The sequence below is a fragment of the Anthonomus grandis genome, chromosome 8, assembly GCF_022605725.1.
Source record: "Anthonomus grandis grandis chromosome 8, icAntGran1.3, whole genome shotgun sequence".
NCBI lineage: Eukaryota > Metazoa > Arthropoda > Insecta > Coleoptera > Curculionidae > Anthonomus > Anthonomus grandis.
This window is the reverse complement of record NC_065553.1, coordinates 19,599,966-19,620,844: the sequence shown is the minus strand read 5'-3', so window position 1 is coordinate 19,620,844 and position 20,879 is coordinate 19,599,966. Positions and strand designations below refer to the sequence as shown.

The following is a 20,879-nucleotide window of genomic DNA, read 5'->3' as shown; positions in this document are numbered from 1 at the left end:
CTGGCAAAGAGTCTCAAAACAGTTTCTCCATCTTTTATTCTGTCGATCTGACACAGTAAGTTCTCCATGTAACTTAAGAAATCATGGATCGTCATATAAATGGTGCATCCATTTTAAATTGCTAAGCATTCATAGTTATATTTAACAAGTATTTGTTGCTAGAATAATAATAATAATTATTATTATGGTTTATTTATTCCCAAATATACATGCTTATAAATGAAATAATACATAATAAAACTATGAACTATTCGGAATAAAAAGCTACATCAGCTTACCTCCAAAAAGGGGCTAAAAGTAGAAAAAAAAATACATGGCCGCAAAGCAGTGAGCAACGAACAAAAAAAAAGAAGTTTTCAGTTTACATATTACAAGAGAAGAGAAAGAAAGAGAGAAGGAGAGAGATTAATTAAAATAAAACAGAAGATAAGTAAGATCAGATAGAAATCAGATAGCATAGTGAGATGATGTGCAAATTAATGCTCTTGAACCAATTTGGCTTTAAACTTTCTTTTGAAGACTGGTATCGATATAGAAAAGTCCATTATCTTGTATTTATTAATTACAGAGGCAATTTGATAGATAAATGACTTCTTAAATGTTTCAGTTTTATGAGGTGGTATAGTTAAAAGGTTTAATTTTCGGATATTGATGTTATGAACATCGGTACGACATTTAATTTTGTGGTGGAGTTATGGAGGACATTGAAATTTAATAATTTTATAAAAAAATACTGCTGAATGTAAATTGCGCCGTCCACTCATATTAAGTCATCCTATTTCGGACGATTTGTGAGATATTCTTTGTCTACGCCTTATGCCAAATATGAGTCTCAGACAGCAATTTTGCACTTTTTGAACCCTTTATATGTCCAGGTTGTTCAAAAAAGGCCCAAATACGTGATCAGCAAAGTTGAAAAATGATAAAACGAGTGTTTCACAGAGCATAGCCTTAGTTTTTTGTGATAAATAATGTCTATGTAAATAAATTAGTTTCAACATCGAATATGTTTTTTTTTAAACAAAAAGTAATATGTTCTTTAAATTTTAATTTATAATCTAATATTAAGCCATAAAAACACTCGTCTGAAAGCCAAGAATTAGTGACGATTTCTATGAAATGAAACTTTTCGTTCCCAAGGACGTAAATTAGTTAAGAACAGTGTCATCTCAAAATGATTCTAGGTGTACCGGTACAATGAAATGTGGTAGAAATTGAAAAAATGGACCTTTTATCTTGGCATGAACACTCATCTGAGACCCAAGAATCGTTGATGATTACTATGAAATGCAAATTCTGGTCTGTAGTGAGTCCAGCTTTGTAACATTTAAAGATGATCCAGGGCGTAACTGGAGAATGAAATGCGATAACAAACTCAAATAATGGACTTGACACCACCGACCCATGTGGAACCTAAAACTCCTAATTAATAAAGAAAATTTTAAGTTTGAAATTGCAAAAAAGAAATCCATTAAGTGCCATATCAAATTTATGTTCATGCCGCATAATCCAACTGATTTAATTAATCTTACTTTATAGCCTTTCTTTACACAAGAGACTAACCAGCAGTAAAAAACAATGGTAAATTATAGAAAGTTTTATTTTTTAGAATTTTTTTTTTCGAAATCCGCTATAAATTCAGGGCCCGCGTTTTATTTAGGGCTAAAATAACATCTTTTCACAGTAAACTATGTTCGGTTTATGAGTGCTTATAAACCTTTTAAAACGGGTATTTTACCCGTATAATTCACTACATTAAACTACATACAAAACAAATATTAATAAGGACTGTTTAAAAAATGGATTAAAAATATTGTATTTTTGGAGTAGCTGCCTACTGGAGTTATCTATTAGTTTATTGTTAAAAAAAGTAATTAATTTTTCTGTCGTTATGGCGTCTATCCGTCCAAAAATCAGTAAATCTAAAAACGTTGCAAAAGCGTTTAGAAAGTCACTGCGTAACGTTAAAGCAACCAAAAAAATATCTTTCAAATTGGTGTAAAACGGGGTTGTCTCTACGATTAGGTCGCGTCGAATTGCTAATTGGGGAGTTTCTCTAATAGTTTCTTGTGACCTGTCCAAGGCCTTTGACCGTGCCGCTGATTCCATATTGTTTCTGAAAACGATTTTAAAATCAATTTTGCCTAATGACGAAAAAGTAGAACGATCTAATTTAATTTCCAGACGAGGAAAGTCCGTTTTACCCTCCCGCCAGCAGATGACACCACATATACCATTTCTAGCGAAACTCCAACGGTCGAAAACTTCGATAGTTTCCCTCTACATCGACGAGTTTCAGCGCGAGGAGCTGCCGTAAACATCGAAAATGATTCCAATTTCAACAGCGACGGCAGTCGACGACCGGCCTCGATACGCGAAATTGGTGTAAAAAGTTCGGCGTCGTCGTCGATACGCGGACGTAAAGTACACGACGACGCGGCGTCTTTGCCGGGCGGCGGAAAAGAGTTGACGTTGACGCGACGTTTCGAGGAGTTTCGGAAGGAACGTCTTCAGGACACGCGGCGGAAGTTCGGGGAACGCGTCGAGGTACCTGTCAGCGTTAGTCCTGGTGAGTTTTGTTGTTTTCATTTCTGAAGAATTTCGTCAACTTACAGTTTAAAGTCAATTATTCTTTTTGTATAAGAAAAATAAATAAATTCTATTTAAAAAGCATTTTTTGATTAAAAAATCTTTTAGGACTTAAAATCTTTATTTATTCAATGTTTTGATGATATTGTTTGTCCACAAACTTGTATATATTGATGCAATATAGCCATTTAAAGCCTTTGCATATGTATCAGATCTGTCAATTTAAAGAAGACTTTTTCGATTTAAAAAAAACGTTATCTGAAATTTCAGGTTTATGACGGTGGACTTGTCGTGTCAAAAAATTAATGATACCACAAAGTTGGACGTAAATTACTAACATGAAGAGGCTGTGGTAACAGTTGTCAATATAAGGAATATTTAAAGACTCGTTTAAAAAAAATTATATAATGATGCTCATTGACTTGTTATGTCAAAAAATTAATGATACCATGAAATTGGACGTAAATTACTAACATGAAGATAATCCTTTTTGTTTCTGTATAGTTCGTAGTTGCATTGGACGTTGCTTTGTTATCTTGAAAGAGAAAAAAACCGGTTTTAAGAGAAAACAAAACACATTTTATTAATGACAAAATGCAACCAATTGATAGTATATGCATATTATGTGTTTGGATTTTTTGATAGAATAGAATAGATCCAGATTTAATATAATTACAATATCAAAGATATACTAGTATACTTTACTATACTAAGGTATTCTATTGACCAGATAAAACACATAACAGTAAATGACCCCCTTAATAATTTGTGAATGTACCTCTTTTATTTTATTAAAAAATGCCCTTAATAAAAATTATATATCTCTTTCAAATCTACATTAGGACATATACAGGAGGCATTATAACAGTGGTAGAGACCAAAGTTACCTTTTTCTAAATGGAATGATATATTCTTTATGTATTTTCAGATTCTACGCAAAATTTTAACACAACTTCATCTAACATATACTCTACCTTACTCTTACCACTAGCTTAAAAGATGTTTAAAAAGTACTTTATCAATAAAAATGTTATTAGTTACCTTTTAAATGTTTTTACCTTTTGAAGTAATATAATATAATTTTAGCTTTATAAAATCACCTTAGAACAGCGATTAATTGAAAATGATTTTGAGTGCCGCTTAGAATTTTATGATATCATGATGCAAACATTTGAAGAAAATTAATTTAAAAAAAAATTGTTATTTCTGATAAATGGACAATCATGCTGGATAGCATAGTGAATCGACATAATTGCAGATTTGGTCAGCTGTAAATCTGCACTGGATGCGTGAAACACATACCCATTATCCTGAAAAGGTAAATTTTTGGGCAGATATATTTGGTAATAGGTTGGAGTTAACATAAAAAGATTCTTAGAGACGACTTTTTAGCGAAAGAGGTGAAATTAAATGACCAGCAAGGAGCCCTGATCTTACACCCCTAGACTTTCTCTGAGGGCATTTAAAAAACAAAGTTTATGAACAAAGCATAACTCCCTATATGTTAGAAAACGTAGCAAATCGTCGTCGTAAAGTCAAAACCTCGTATCTCAATTTTTTGCGTTTTTGAGTTACGAGCATAGTACATGTAAATAAATCTTTTAGCGTTAAATGCAAAACCTCTTATCAAAATTAGAGGTTATGCGACGGCGCAGTAAATAAGTAATAAATACTCGTATCTGAAATATGCTTATCGTGAAATGTAAAAAGCTTATATCTCGCATATTCCCGTTTAAACATTGCAACGTGCACAAGGACAGTGTTTTAAGAAATATTTATGTGAAAAGTGACTTTAAATACAACAAGAAGTGTTCTATAGAATCATGGTAAGTATTGAATTTTTTCCAATAGTGCTTAAAACTTGCTTTTTTCTCTTGATCGAACGACGCGAAGCGGAGTTAAACTGCCATCGTGTGCGGTAAAGTGTCACTTTCCGTACTGGTTAGGTAAATAACTATTACAGTTTTTGTTTAATTTTAAATACGAGGTATGATATTAGCAAATATTTTTTATTTCATTAAAAAATATTTTTTACAAAAATATATCATTTTATTTTCTTTTCAGAAATCTCGGACTGCTCTTATATTAGAGAGGGCTTTAAAGACAATTCCGAACGATGGACAACTGGAATCTGACCATCAAGAGCCAGAAGAACAATGTAATGTCCTTATTCCCATAAATGATGCACTACTTAGTAATGACGCAAATTCAGAGGACAATAATCCCTGTAATGATCAACTAGTAATTTTAGGAGAAGAATCTTTGTTTACTCTTCCAGAAGAACCTTTTTTTACTATTGAAAAAGAAATAATATTACCTTCAGATCAGATTCAAGCAAAAAAACTATAATAGAGACCAACCAAAAAATCGATTTAAATACCTGTGTTCCATCTACTAGTAAAGACAGTGTCGGCTTAGAGGTAACAAAAAATGGGAAAACCCCTTATTTAATTACATATAAAGATAGTAGTTCTGATTTGGAGGATGATCACTACAAAGACTCGGGATCAAGTTACCAGTGATTCAGAAGATGTGACAGAACTCATCAACGCTATTTACCGCACTGTTCAAAAACGCCGAGTTACTGGAGTTACGCGCCAGTCTGATTTATAATGGCTTCTGAAGACCACGCGGGTCCGTCAAGGAGCTCTGAAAGGGCAAAAAAAAGGAAGTATGATGAATCATATTGTGGGCTTACTGAGTCAGAAGTGAATAATATTCTAGATGAGATGAGTGAAAGTGACTTATATGCAAGCGAGGATGAACCATTTAAAGACAGTGGAAGTGAATACGTTCCTGAATCTGAGAGTGACAGTGAGGCGATTTTTAGCTCCGGAGAAGATGAGAATGATTTGGAAAACCAGAGTATCCCAGAACAGAACACTGATACTAATTTAGACACCCCTGATACTTTTCAAAATGTACAAGATTTTGTTATACAGTGGGATTCAAATGAATTCGTTCCCATAGTTCACCAGTTTGATAGCATTCATAGTGGCCTCCAAAACGAAAGCTTATTGAACGAAAACCGAGAGGTGGAGTATTTTCTGAACTTTTTCTCCGAAGAAATAGCCAAAGCTATTGTTGAAGAAACCAATCTTTTCGCACAACAACAAAATGCTAAGAAATGGAACAATATTGACTTGTTCTACGTTTTTATAGCACTTACAATGCTGATGCCACATGTAAAAAAGTCGGACCTGAAAGACTACTGGTCTACAGATGATTTGATTGGAACTCCATTCTTCCGGCAAGCGATGTCTCGTGATCGATATGTGCAAATATTGAGATACTTGCATTTTAGCAACAACGAAACAGCAGTGGAAGGTAATCGACTATACAAGATCGAATCCATTGTGAATATGTTTCAAAACAAATTTCAAAGCCAGTTTTACCCCTTCGAAAACATCGTAATAGATGAAAGCATGGTTTTGTTCAAAGGTCGGCTGGTATTCCAACAATATATAAAATCCAAAAGGCATCGATTTGGAATAAAATTATACGTTTTGTGCGACTGTGAAACTGGGTATGTTTTGAATTTCATCGTATACGTTGGCAAAGAGGAAAATAAAAATGCAGATATTGACACAGGTCTAGGTTTGTCGGGAAATGTAGTTGTAAAACTTCTAGAGCCCTATCTCAACAAAGGACATTCATTTTACAGTGACAATTATTACACCAGTCCATATTTGGCAAGCTATTTGTTTGAGCATAAAACTAATAGTTGTGGGACCGTACGTGCCAACAGAAAGCACATGCCAATATTTGAAAAAAAGTTAAAAAAAGGAGAAACTGAATGGAGGAGCAGTAACCATATTTTAGCTCTGAAGTGGAAAGATCGTCGTGACGTACAGATGCTCACAACCTTTCATGAGAATAAAATGATTATTCTTCCTATAATAGACAGGATTACCAAGGAAAATAAGCAGAAACCGTTATGTGTACTTGCATATAACGAAAACATGGGAGCCATAGATAGAGCTGACATGGTGATTAGCAGTGTGGATTATACTAGAAAAACCATTAAGTGGTATAAAAAATTATTTTTCCACATATTAGATATTTCTATGCTGAATGCTCACGCTTTATGGAAGACTCAAAACCCCAACCACGCATCATTTCCTTCATTTCATCTACAAGTTATCCGACAGATACTTCAAAAGTAAGAATGTTTTTTTTTTCTGATGGATTAATATTTGTTATTATTTATAGGTATCCAACAAATTAAAATCCCTAAACCTGGAGCTTCGCATTGTACTGGACTTGCAAGGCTGTCGGAAAAACATTTTCCCGCGGAAGTCCCTCCAAAAAATGGCAAACTACAACTCAGAAGATGTTGGGTATGCTCTCACACAACAAAAGGGCCTAAGAAGAGAAAGGATTCAAAATATATGTGCAACGATTGTGGAATCGGACTGTGTGCTACGCCATGTTTCCAAATATACCACGAGCAAGTCGACTTTTAGAATGTTATTTTTTTAAATTTATTTTTATTCTTTCTTTTATATAGAGTTTAAGTTTCAGTCTGTCAATATATATTTTGATTTGTGAAATAAATAAAATTATAAGTGAAATTTGTTGTCAGCTTTTTATGCAATTTTTGTAATAAAAAGCCATTTTTTAGAAGTGACGAATATATTCGTCAGCCGCCCATATGCCACTGTAAAAACTCCCGTCTGTGTGGCACGAAACCGACTTTTACCTGCCGTCGTGAAAGGGTTAATAATTAGAGAGATTTGTGTGAAAATTGTAAAAGTGCGATAAATTATATAAATACTTTAACTGTTAATAATAGTAAGAGTAGTAATAGCTTATCAGTATGAATTAATTATTAGATAGTTAAAAAAATACAGTAGTAAATTTCATTAAACAAAAAAATATAAGTATTACAAAAATAATATAGATAATAATAAAATTATTCTAAACAGATGTACAAAAAATATCAAGAATAGAGATCAGCATTAATATTGGCACAAAATTTCACGTCAACCTTCAAAGTTTGATGTGAATATATGAAGGTCAAAATTAATATGTTAATATTTTAATCCTATCATTAGTCGTCAGGACTAAAATAATTAAATGGACATTATTGACAAGATTAAATACGTTAAAGAAAAATGGGAAAAACTTCAGTTGGAAAGTCTTAAAGAAATAAATCTGAAACTATTTTTATTTTCGAAGTTTAATATTTTAGTAAGAAGGCTTAATTGGAAACTTTGACAAATAAGAAAAAAAGGATTTATAATGGTCGCCATGGGATCGATAGATAGTTTCTTTTTCTAAGAAACTTATTTTGTTAATTCCCATGCGCCTCAAAGGCCAAAATCCGTTGAGATTATGTTCCTTTTTCGATTATGTTATTTTTGTTGAAACTCTATACTATGGAACTTAAGAACGTTTTTGAGATCGATCTGAAACCTTTTAAATTGGTTTTTTTTATTGGCAATAATAATTTAGGCGGAAGAAACGAGAAGAAACTAATAAAAAACGCTAAAACAATGTTTCCCTATTTCATTTGGGGTGAATTAATTATCCTGTAGTTCCTATTCCTGTTCAGTGTTTGATATTTCGAACTCATGACATCCTTTTTCTGCCTAAACCCCTTCTTTCCTCTATTTTTCTTTCTATTAATAGTTAAAGCAAATGGTACTTTCGGGCATAAATGGTCAACGTTGTTTTAATACGCTTTATTGTTCATAGCAATTCGACTTCTCATCCTATTGTTCTCAAAATATCTTGTTGGTTTTCTTGCTATTTTTCTGGGATTTTCAAGATTCTTTGATAGATCCGCATTTCAAATGCTTCCAGCTTTTTCGTTAAGCTAACCTTTAATGTCCAGGCTTCCATACTATACAGGGTGTCCCGAAATTACATCGCAAAATTTTACCAGCTGCATCTTTGCCTAAAAATAAGGCAAAAACTTCATATACAGGAATCTTGAAAATTGAATCGTTTTCATGTTACAAGGTGTTTTATAATTCCTATTGAAGATGGTTTCTCACTTCTTCGCAAGCATTTACAATTTTATTTCTTAACTCTTCTATTGTTTGTATGGGACTAGAATAAACCAGACTTTTAAGGTATTTTAATCTAATTAGGGCTATATTACCCTCTTTATACAACAAGTAATACTGCCAAATTTCAAACGAATGAAGTAAATATTTTTTTAAATTTTAATAAAAAAATGTATCCCCCTGTATCTTAAAAACTGTACATTTCTGCGCTCATGTTTATAGAAACGTTTCCTCATATTTTTTTACAAGGAATCACCCATTGAAATATCTTCGTCTATTTTTCGAACACCCTGTATATTTTGTGCTTACTTGGCAAATTACAAAAAAATCTTGAGATTTTCACACTACTGTCATGTTTTACGTCAAGATAATTTGTCTTTGTTCCTGTCAATGTCAAACTAGTAAGGCATACAGTAAGCTTGAGAAGTCATGAAGTCAGGCAGCATTGCCAACAACTTTAATAAAATTTCCCAAATTTCGTTTTTTCGTTTTATTGGAAAATAACGAAAAACTCTAACGATTTTTATGCATCTGGTCAAGGTGAGCTGTGCAGGTTATCAATAAAAAAATCCATTATGCCTCATAAGAAAGAAACTTTCAAGGAAGTTACAAAAAAATAAGATACTTAAGTATAATGGAAACAAAGAAAAAGTTTGTGTAAACTTAAAGGGCGAAGTCTAGCAAGCTGCTATTCTCACTCAACCCATTTAAGGTTCACCTAAGATAAAATATTTGAATACTTAAATACGCGCTATTCTTGACATATGTTGTATAACTATTTTTCAAAAAAACAAAAGTAATACCCTGTCGGTTCATGACTGGCATGACTGACTGACCCATGTTGGTAACAGACAATCGACATCCCCCCGCGCCCACCGTAGGTCATCACCCAGCACTTCCCTGCATGTTCACACTTGTCTGTCCATTCATTAGAAACTGTCGAGATTTAAATTTAAATTTATTTATATTAGGAATTTTAAAATTGTCTGGTATGAGATTGTATATGCTGATGGCGTTGAAAATAAAAGATCTCCGAAACATGACTTTTATTTTATTAATTGAAACTTCCTTTTTTAAAAACAATACGTTTAATTAAAAAGAAGAATACAATTAAAGCAACTTACAAACTAACATGAAGTTTGCTTAAAGACTACCGTTTAATGACTAACTTGCGCCTGTAAAGCAACTGGTATATATATAAAATAAATGCTGAACAAGCTGGATGAAGCGAAAGAGAATGAATAAAAATATACATAGGCATAAATGGCCATATAACTCCTCCCCTCTTTAGGTCTCAGAAAACCGGGGTTGGTTTTTGAGGGATGTTAATTCTATGTCCATTTTTACATTATTCCTATGTTTCCTACAATAGTAATAATACATACATGCTACAAGAATAATTATAATAATTATAATTATCAATAATGTGATTGATAGTCCTGAATTTACAATATCGAAATCTTTCAGAGGGTGTACAGATAATCGCTGAGCGTTCTCTAAATCTTCTTTTATGTTTTCAAGATTGATTTCTGTAAGTTCCAGAGGTTCAATATTTTGTACTAATTGATCGTCAATAGTTATTGAAGGCAATTTAAGTCTTAGACTAATAGTTTCTGGTTCTTGTGAATCATAAACTTTGTCTTTAATTTTTACATTGCATTCCGAAGGAATAATAAGGGATGGTTTACTAAGTGTTTCAATGCTGTGTTGATTTGGACATGTAAGGTAAATGTTTTGTTCTAGAGCTGGAATTACTATAATAGAATTATCACTTAATTGTGTAGCAGATGTATCTGTGTATTTAACAGGGATCATAGGGCAATGGCTTGTCAAGTTAATAGTTTGAATGATACAAGGTTCATTCTGACTCAATAGGTAATTTTGGCATAAAAACATGTCTTCTATTTTATAACAACTTTCTTTCACGTTGTAAAAATCATTACTTGATCTTAGTAGATAGGGGTTGTTAATTTTTACTATTTGCCTATTAATGGGGATTGGATAAATGTGATAAAACATATAGGGATTATTAGATATTAAAGGGATCCCTACGTAAAATATGATTAGGTCATTTTTTATGGTTACATCCGCATGTGCGACTTCATAATATTTGATAATATTATCAAAAGGAATTCTGGTTTTTGGGTCAAGTTTCATAATAATGTCATTTAACTGCTGATATTTAAAAATGCTATGGTGCATGATGTTAATTTCGGCGAAGGTTATCGCGGTTTGTACATTGTTGTACGTCTCATATAATATGCGAATATTATTTTCTACATTGTCAAGTAAGAGAATAAAATAAGATGTTATGGTAGCGGATTGTGTTAGCTGTTTCAAATCATTGACCTGGGTCATTAACTTTTGTTGATTGTTTTTAATATTACTCAGCTGTAAGTCTATATCTTTGGTTAAATTTTTAACGATGGTCTGGGTTAAAGAAATATCATGGTGTAAGATATTTTGATTGTCTTGCAGGGTTTTAATATATTTATTATAACGTTCTGCATCATCATCGTCTAGGGTTCCAAACAAGAACTTTTGAGCTTTACCAATAATATTAAATAATCCTCTTTTAACTCTCGTTTGGGGTGTGGTATAATGTTCAATAAATAATTCAATCGATTTTATTTGATCGAATAAGTTATTTGTTCTGGTTAAGAGTAATTTGTATAGGGAATAATAGGGTGATGTTACGCTAATATTGCCAAGGGTCTTATTAATTTGTAATAGGGTGGATCTTGTTATATCTAGGCAATCCTTCATATTAGTTAAATTTACATGATAGTATACGTGATGGTAATTGGTAACTATATAACTATTTCCTTGATAAACTGGCAGCAAGGGATTGGTTAATTCTTCTATTTTATATTGAGCGTCTATTCCGATTAGTAGTGGAAGTAATAAGATTATTACAATCCTCATTTCCGTTCCTGAAAAATAATTACGAACGTCGTTTAATATTTTTAGGATGTCTTTGACCTTTAAATTTGGTTATTTTATATTTTGGTTGTAACTTTTGAGGTAGTTTCCGCGGGGTACCTATTAGTTGATTAGTAGCTTCGGGAATTTCTGGGTCATTTTCGCGTTTCTTGTTTAATTTAGATAGAACATTTGCCTTTTTAGCATTTAATTTTGAATTAATGTTTTCATTTAATTCTCTGAAAATTTCGGCAAGTTCATATACGTAATCAGTTTGCATTTGGTTAATATCTTTTTCGAAATTTAACTGATAGTTCAAGTTTCCTTTAAGAATTTGAAACGGAGTATATTCGTGTGAAGAGTGGATGCTATTATTATAATTTAATATTGCTATATCTACTAATTCTTGTATAGTTTTACTTCTATGATCATTTCTAAGAGCAATAAGGCTTTCCTGAAGGGTTGAGTGGAATCTTTCAACAGGTGAATTCGAGTTGGGGTTGTAAGGGGTGGTGAAATGTAGTTCGATTCGATAAGTCTTACATAAATCTTGAATTAAATTACTCTTAAAAGATGTTCCGTTATCTGTTGTTATTTTACAGGGCGTTCCGTGATGTGAAAAGTATTTTATTAAACTTTGACATATCTCTATAGAGGTTTCGTTTATAGGATATGCTGTTGCGAATTTAGAGAAATTATCGATTAGGGTTAAATATTTTTGTCCAGATATGGAATAAATATCCATGTAAATATGTTCAAGAGGTTTTGATCCTGTTGGTGTAGGCTTATAAATTACTTTATATGGATGTCGATCATATTTTGTCTTTTGACAAGTTTCACATGTATTTACAAAATTAATTACATCACACTCTAAGCTTGGCCAATAATATCGTTGTTTGATATTTTTAATATTTTCCGTAATTCCTCGATGTGAAGTTTTCGTCGTGTGGTATCTCTCGATAACTTCCTTTTGTTCATCAGGGGTTAAAATGTCTTCTAATAGGGTGTTTGAAATTAATAACTTATACGCGTTATGCTTAAACGTTTCCTGAAATATTCTTATGACAACTGGCTCTAATTCTTTGTTTTGAAAAAACAAACAATAAGTATCGGGTGGTAAGTTGTCTCTGAATAGGATTTGTATTTCATTAGTTATAGGGTTGTTATTTATAAAAATTATAAATCTCTTTTTTGTTTCAAATAATCGATCTTTCTGTATGTATGGCTTTTCTTTAGTTGTCCATTTAAAAATAATTTGGTTTTTAAATGTATTTATCGATTTATTTACATATGGTGCTCCTAAGATTGGGTCTTCTTGTGACGTGTGCACCGTATCTGTTTCTGAGTTGTCTTTCTTGTATTTATCCTTTTCTAGTTGTTCTAATGTCAATTTTTCCAATGAACTAGCTGTGTCTGTTTCTGAATTATCTTTTCCTGGTATATCTATTATTTCCTTTTTACTTGTAGTAGGTTTTGGTGATTCTTGTTGTGGTAGGTTAGGTAGTTCATTAACCTTTGGTTGATCAGCTGGTCTTAATAAAACATTAGAGATTATATTTATTTTCTTTTTTCCTTTCTTTTTCTTTGGTTTTTCAAATAAGTTTTCTTGTGTATTAAAGAAATGTTTTATCTTATCATGCCATGTATATTGGTCATAATCTTCGTTATCTTCACAAGTTGCTGACATATGCGTGGGTGATGGTTTTCTTATTTCCATAGGATGAATTTCTCTTGGTGGTCTAGAAAGTGCATCGGCATTGACGTTGTGTTTTCCTTTTTTATATTGAATGGTATATTCGTATTCTTGGAGTTTTAATCGCCATCTTACCAATTTTGAATTTGGTTCCTTAATCGAAAATAGCCACTGTAGTGGTTTATGATCTGTCACGATGGTAAATTTTCGACCAAATAAATATGGACGGAAGTATTTTGTTGCCCATACAATTGCCAATAATTCTTTCTCTATTGTGCTATAATTACATTCTGCTGTGTTTAGCGTTCTACTTGCATAAGAGATAGGTAAATCTGATCCGATGGATCCTTGAGATAAAATTGCTCCTATTGCATATTCTGATGCGTCAGTTGTCAAGATGAAAGGTTTATTAAAGTCGGGGTACTGCAATATTGGATCGTTTGTTAAAATGTTTTTGCATAATTCAAAAGATGTACGAAATGCCTTATCGTGGACTATTTTTGCGTTCTTTTTTAAGCAGTTTGTCAATGGTTTTGTAATTTTTGCGAAGTCTTTTATGAATTTCCTATAATATCCAATGAGACCTAAGAAGGATTTGATTTCTTTAGGTGTATTTGGTATTTTAAAGTTTTTAACAGCTTCTATTTTGCGAGGGTTGGGTTTAACACCTTCCGCAGTTACTATATGTCCTAAGAATTCGACTGTTTTTTGTAGGAATTCTGACTTATCTAGTTGTATTTTCATGTTGTGCGACATAAGTCTTTCAAATACTAATTTTAAGGAATTCATATGTTCTTGTAAGCTGGTAGAGAAAATTATAATATCATCCATGTAAACTAAACATATTTTTCCTAATAAACCACGTAATATGTTGTCCATTGTACGTTGAAATGTAGCAGGTGCATTACTTAATCCGAATGGCATACGTGTGTACTCATAATGTCCATGTTCGACATTGAATGCAGTTTTTGGGATGCTTTTAGGGTCCATTTCTATTTGATGGAAGCCGCTAGCAAGGTCTAATGTGGTAAAGTAGTTGCATTTTCCTAATTTGTCCAATATATCAGTGATGTTAGGTATTGGATATCTGTCACTGATCGTCTTCTCATTCACTTTTCTATAGTCAATCACCATTCTCCATTTCTTTTGTCCTGTTGCATCTAACTTCTTCGGTACTATCCATACTGGTGAACTCCATGGCGAATTAGATGGTTGAATTATTCCGCTGTCTAACATTTGTTCTATTTGTTTGTTTATTTCCTCTTTATGAATATAGGGATACCTGTAATTTTTTGTATATACTGGAATTTCATCTTTGGTGTTTATAACGTGTTTAACTTGACTAGAGAACGTTAATATGTCTCCAGGTTTATGTAAAATGCTACTATATTTGTTAATTAATTTAAAGAGTTGTTCTCGTTCCTCTTTATTTAGGTGTTCATGACGTAACAAGGTTTTTAAATCTAATGGTTCTGTACATTTAGATTGACTAGAATTTTCGCCAATTTGTATATTAAAGATTTCAAAGTTGTTAAGTTCAATTGGTTCAATTGGAAATCCATTATCTAAATTTCCTTCTAAAGCTATGTATCTGTTCGAACGATTATAAATATCTACAATATAGGAACTTTCTTTAATTGTAACAAGAGTGGGTTGAATTTCAATTTCACCGTCAAAGTAATATGGAACAAACCATGTTGTATTTTCGGGTAAATTTGTCTTAATCGGGGTTTTTTGTATAGTCTCTGGTGGTATTTCGACAATAAATTTTTCAAAATCCTGTCTATACTTAAATGGAATAGTTAAATAATCATTGTATAGGGTTTGATTTTGTAGATCTATATTTAGATTTAATTTACGAAGATTTTTTATACCTAAAATTCCATCAAAGTAATCATGAAAAGAGTATAGAATAAATTCGATGGGTTCTGAAATAGCAAAGCTTGCGAATAAGGGTATAAGAGCTTTATATTTAGCTTTTTGCGAACCTGTACATGTTTGCAGGGTGCTAATATAAGGTCTTATGGTTTCTGGGAAAAACATTTCTACTATGGAGGGTCTAAGTAATGAAGCATGTGAGCCTGTATCTATTAATAAACGAATCTTAAAATCAGGGTTCTTGATTTCTATAAAGGGTAGTTTATTTACTTGAAAGCTATTTAATGTTAGGCATGGTTTTGTTTCTCCGAGGCTTGGATATGAAAATTTTCGAATTGATCTGTTAGATCTTCTTCATAAGATTGTAATTGATTATTATCGAGGTTTTCATATTCTTGCTCATAGTCACAAAAATCAGAAAAATTAGGGTTATCATGATTAATTGAGTAATCATCTTGAGGGTAAGGGAAATTTAAATCAGTATTTTCAAGATGAGCTAAATCGTGTCTTATTTGAGGTTGAGGAATTTTTCTTGGTTGAATACTCACTCCGGACATAGGTTTTGGAAATTGAGATTTATCTGAGGTATATTGTATACCTGACATTGGTTGTGGAAATTGATTTTTATTTTGTTGAGGGTTTCTTTGAGAGAAATTTTGATTTTGTGGACCTTGGGGTCTAACAAAGTTTTGATTCTGTTGTCTATAATTGGGATTAAATGGTCTATAATTACTATATTGATTCTGAGGTTTTGGAATCTGACTCGGGTAATGTTTATTTTGATTGTGATTGTGTTGTGTTCTTTGTATATTATTTTGAGGTTGATTTAAAGGTTTTTGTGTATTTTGTTTGTGTGGGTTGTGATTTTGTAAATAGTTATTTTTAAAATGGTTCTGACTGATTAATATTTCATAATTAGTAATTATGTCAATTGCCTGATCTAGAGTTTGAGGGTTTTGCACTATCAATAATGTTCTTAATTCACTAGAGATATTAGCAAGAAGATTTTGAGTTGCTGTTAGCTCGTTTTGATTTATAAGTATAGTTCTGGCTTCTATATTATTTATTTCTGAACAAATTTTATTATTAATTTTATTTACTAAAGCTTTTAATCTTTGAATGTAGTCATTTGTTGACTCATTCTTTCTAGTAAGGAAAATTAATTGTTGTTGTAGATTTGCTCTAGTTATAGGGTCACTAAATTTTTGTTGTAAGGCTAATTTAATTTCATCCCACGAATTCAAATCGCTTCTAGTAAGTAAAAAGTCTTCTGCTTCTCCTATGATTTTACTCTTAATAGCTAAAATAACATATTCCTGTTGCGATGGATCTGCATTGTAATATCTTGTATGAAATAAGTTAATTTGGTTAATGAAAGTATCTAACCGTGATGGCGTACCGTCAAACGTTTTCAAAAGGGTTACAGTGGATCGCAAAGCATCAGCCATATTGTTATTATCTGATTTCAAATTAAAATCTAAATTATTTACAGTGGAACTTTCTGCAAAATTTTCGTTATTTACAAGACCTAGGGTTACTAAGCTATTCGCAGAAATTTCAGCGTATTGTTGTTCTAAACCTAAATTGCTAGAATCGTTTTCAAAAATTGTAGTTTCAGTACTACGACGACTAACTCTTGGATAAGTTATATCACTTAACCGATCATTAAATTTTTTCATTTATAGAACATATGTTTCAATCTTAATTAACAAGATGTACAACTATAAGAAACAATTCTGTAAACACTTACAATTGAAAGTTTCTCAGTTTCGTTCTTGTATCAACCGTCTGCTGCTGTTGCTGTAGATGGTTGTAGTGGACACTAGCATACGCCAAATTGTCCTACTGGCCTCTCACAATGGCGAACCAATAATTGAGATGATCTGCCAGGAGCCAAAAATGTAGTCTTGTTGCCTGAGATGTTCTAGATCCTTCTTTAACTGTTGAAACAGACGAGCGTTGAACTCAATCGATCGGATGCTATCACATACACTAAGTATCTAGTACTACTGACTATAAGATACTGGTAAGCACTGATAACTATCACTTAGCACTGACACTAGCACTCACGTACTCACTGAGTATTCGCGTACTCAATTTTCGTGTTACTCGAAATGGATCAACTTTTTCGCTCTTAAAGGATCCTACCGACTGCGCCACTTTTATTTTATTAATTGAAACTTCCTTTTTTAAAAACAATACGTTTAATTAAAAAGAAGAATACAATTAAAGCAACTTACAAACTAACATGAAGTTTGCTTAAAGACTACCGTTTAATGACTAACTTGCGCCTGTAAAGCAACTGGTATATATATAAAATAAATGCTGAACAAGCTGGATGAAGCGAAAGAGAATGAATAAAAATATACATAGGCATAAATGGCCATATAACTCATGGCTGTTTTATGTTGTATTACAGTAAAAGCATGGCGTGATCTAACGTAAACATTGTGAATTGCTGTGCGTGGTAAAAATTTGGATTTAAGAAATTGAGATGCTTTCGCCTCAGGAAGCAATTTATGAACAAAATTTAAAAGATGGTGTGTTCTTCGGTTTCCCATGTTCAACCAGTTGCATTCAGAGATCAACTGAGAGACATGGTCACATTTACGTAGGTATTCCATACAAAACCCTACAGCATGCATGCATTTTGTACTTTTTGAATTTTATATTGATCCTCCGCAGTTAGACAAGGCCCGTACAGAAAGTCACAATAATTAAAATGCGATAAAACAGGGCTATCACACAACATCTTTTTTAATGGAAAGTTTAACAGTTGTCGATTGTTATAAATTAATTTAAGAGCATAAAATCCTTTTTTAATAATCTTCCGTACATGTTCATGAAATCTAAGATCCTCATCCACTATTAAGCCCAAATTTTTTGCGCAAGATACAAAGGATAAACGTGTGGCACCAATGTGTAGATTTAACGACTTTTTTACCATGCCTTTTTTGGTTTTACTACCAAAACACAATAACTTTGTCTTGTTGGGGTTTAAGTTAAGATTATGTTCGTAAGCTAATTGATTAACTATATTAAGATCCGAGTTTATTTTTTCGGCAGCTTCCTGAGTATCTTGAAGTTTGAAAGAAAAGTAAATCTGAGTATCATCAGCATAAGCATGTGTACTACAAGACAAAGAAGCAGCGATAACGTCTATTTCGTAAATATTAAATAAGAGCGGGGATAAAATAGCACCCTGAGGTACACCAGATTTAATCGAAATATTATTTAATACCGAGTCACCTAAACTGATCTTTTGCGATCTGTCTCGAAGAAATGATCCAACCAGATTAAGTGCATCGGACTCGGGAAAGCCATAGTATTTAAGTTTAGCTAATAGAAGCCTATGGTCTAAAGTATCAAAGGCCTTAGAGAAGTTCAATAAAACCAAAACACCAACAAGACTTTCATCGAAACTGTTAATGACATGATCAAGTACCGATGCTAAAGCGGAAGCCGTACTAAACCCCTTTCTAAATCTGCACCGAAAATCAGGAATAATTCTATTATTGTTGAAATTAAAAAAAAATTAGTTATATAAAACTTTTTCCAGTACTTTAGACAATGTGGGTAATATACTGATAATTCTTAAGTCGAAGAAGGTTTGAGGATCATTTATTTTTCGTAAAGAGATGCCAATTGCAGTTTTCCACAGAGTCGGTATATCGCTCGTTTCAATTATACAGGGGTCGGAATAAGTTAGGCAACCCATTTGCATTAAGAGAAAAAACTCAGCTTAAAAATTTTTATTAAAAGAAATTACAAAAGGGATTCGAAAAAGAGTTACTGTGTAAACGTTCAAATAAATTAATCACATTGGTGGTTCAAATTGATCACCAATTTTTCAACAGCGTTACCAGACTTTTGGGCGTTGCCGGACTTAGGCTGATTTTTCGAAAGCGTTGCCTGACTTATGCCGGCCCCTTTAGAGTTAATCATATCCATAATAATATCTTCTATAAAAGGGCTACACATTTTTAATTTTTAAATTAATTGAATCTACACCTACAGCATTCGATTTAATTTAGCAAAATTGAATGTATTTCCTGAGAAGTTGTTAGTGAAAAGTTAAATCTAGATTTAAAATTATAAACATTATTGTTGTAGTATTCTATCTTATCCCTACATTGTTCAGTTACTGTTTGTAAAAAAGAGGTGAAGTATTTATTTATATTTTCAGCATTTGATAGATTTGGCGGAAGAGTACTGTTATTTTGTGAAGTAATATTTAAGTCTTGTAGGGTTTTCCAAAGCTTAGAAAGATTATTAAGTTTAGAAATATTTGATATGTGATTTCTTTTTTCTTTTCTAATACAAAATAATGTATGATTTCTTAAAGTCTTATAATAATTGTGATTAGTTTCCGTTTTAGCCTTTTTATATTTTTGCCATGCTTTATCTCTTAATCTCATTATCAAAAAGTGAAATACTATCAAAAGTGAAACTCTTTATCAAAAAGTGAAATACTAAGATACTAACTTTTTTTTTAATCCTTCTTTCCTAAAAAATTCTATGCCATGGTATATTTTGTAAATTATTTTTAAAAGCATTTAGATTAAAGTCTTCAAAAGTCCTATATTGAAAAAAACGCGCAGGAGGCTTTATAAATTTAACAGATATTTTGACAAAAACAAGGTTATGATCGCTTATTCCATTAGAGGGTAGTGTGCCGCATTTATTGACGATGTATTTATTGTTAATAAAAATTGGGTCAATTAAGGTGCTAGAGGTATTAGTAATTCAAGTAGGTTCATTAATAATTTGTTCGAGGCCATAGGTGTTAAGAGTATCTAGTACAGGGTTATGCAGATTTAAAAAGTCGACGTTTAAGTCTCCTGTCAATCAATCAATCATAATATCAAAATAAAGACAAAGCTCGTTTATTATAATATGTTCCAAGTCGACCAATATATTATTAATATTTAAGCGTGGAGGGCGATAGAAAGCTCCTACAATAGTTCATGTAGTCATGTTAGGTAGGGAAACTTTTAAGAAAATATGCTCAAGTTCGGCAGTAGTAGAAAAAGTAAAATTAATGACCTCGGTGTTCAATCCCTCTTTAACATATGCCCCAACGCCACCTCCACGTCCAGCTCTATCCTTATGAATTAAATTATATCCTGGAATACTAAAGCTTTGTTTTGGTTCCTGTTAGAATAGTCCTAGAATTGTTTTGCACATGCGCAGATTGTTTTATGCGTTTTGGTTAAATTAGAACTGATTCCGAATTGAAAGTTTGGTATTTTGGTTTTTTTTTGGACCGGTTCAGAATTGTCCTAGAATCGTCCAAAAATCCCTGCTCGAGAGTAGGGATCAATTCAGAATCAGGCAGTTCGCACATGCGCAAAAAATATATCCTTACAATTTTACTCGACTTCGCCAAATTTAAGAAGAAGAAGAAGAAGTAAATAAATTATTTTTTATGCTTTGTTAATGTTTATTGTTTTTCTTGTAGATAGATTTCACTTAACCTAAGAATTATCTATTGATTTTTTTCAAATCTATTGACATTTTTATTCCAGTCCTAATGTTTAAAATAGTTTTAAAAAAGTCCAAAACCAAAGCAATAAGCAATATTCAAAATGTCAAAACAAGTTGTGTTTAGTAAATAAACAATCAGAATCAGCTGTTTACTGTCAGTGCGTCAAGCGTTCGGGTTCCATACCATGCAGAATTGAAACGGGAGCGATTCCGGATTTTACTTTACGGCGCAACGAGTTCTGCGCAGTTCTAGAATCATCCCAAAATCGGAACCAAAACAAAGCTTAAGTAAATTG

General features: G+C 32.2%; 2 protein-coding genes across 2 annotated transcripts in view; both read left to right on the top strand.

Annotated features, from left to right (window-relative positions):
• The window catches only part of LOC126739640 (uncharacterized), a 109,774-nt gene that overhangs the window by 13,134 nt on the left and 75,761 nt on the right, over positions 1 to 20,879 (top strand). The window contains exon 4 of the mRNA XM_050445409.1: positions 2,185 to 2,569. Within this exon, the coding sequence (XP_050301366.1) occupies positions 2,185 to 2,569 (385 nt within the window). The remainder of the gene's footprint in view (positions 1 to 2,184; positions 2,570 to 20,879) is intronic.
• Positions 4,676 to 7,163, top strand: LOC126739645 (piggyBac transposable element-derived protein 4-like). Its single transcript, XM_050445418.1, has 2 exons — positions 4,676 to 6,751; positions 6,802 to 7,163. Exons 1-2 carry the CDS (start codon positions 5,202 to 5,204, stop codon positions 6,815 to 6,817), a joined length of 1,566 nt encoding a protein of 521 aa, XP_050301375.1. The 5' UTR covers positions 4,676 to 5,201; the 3' UTR covers positions 6,818 to 7,163.

Coding starts and splice junctions, on each gene's coding strand:
- LOC126739645 (XM_050445418.1), top strand. CDS start 5,202: ATGGCTTCTGAAGACCACGCGGGTCCGTCAAGGAGCTCTGAAAGGGCA.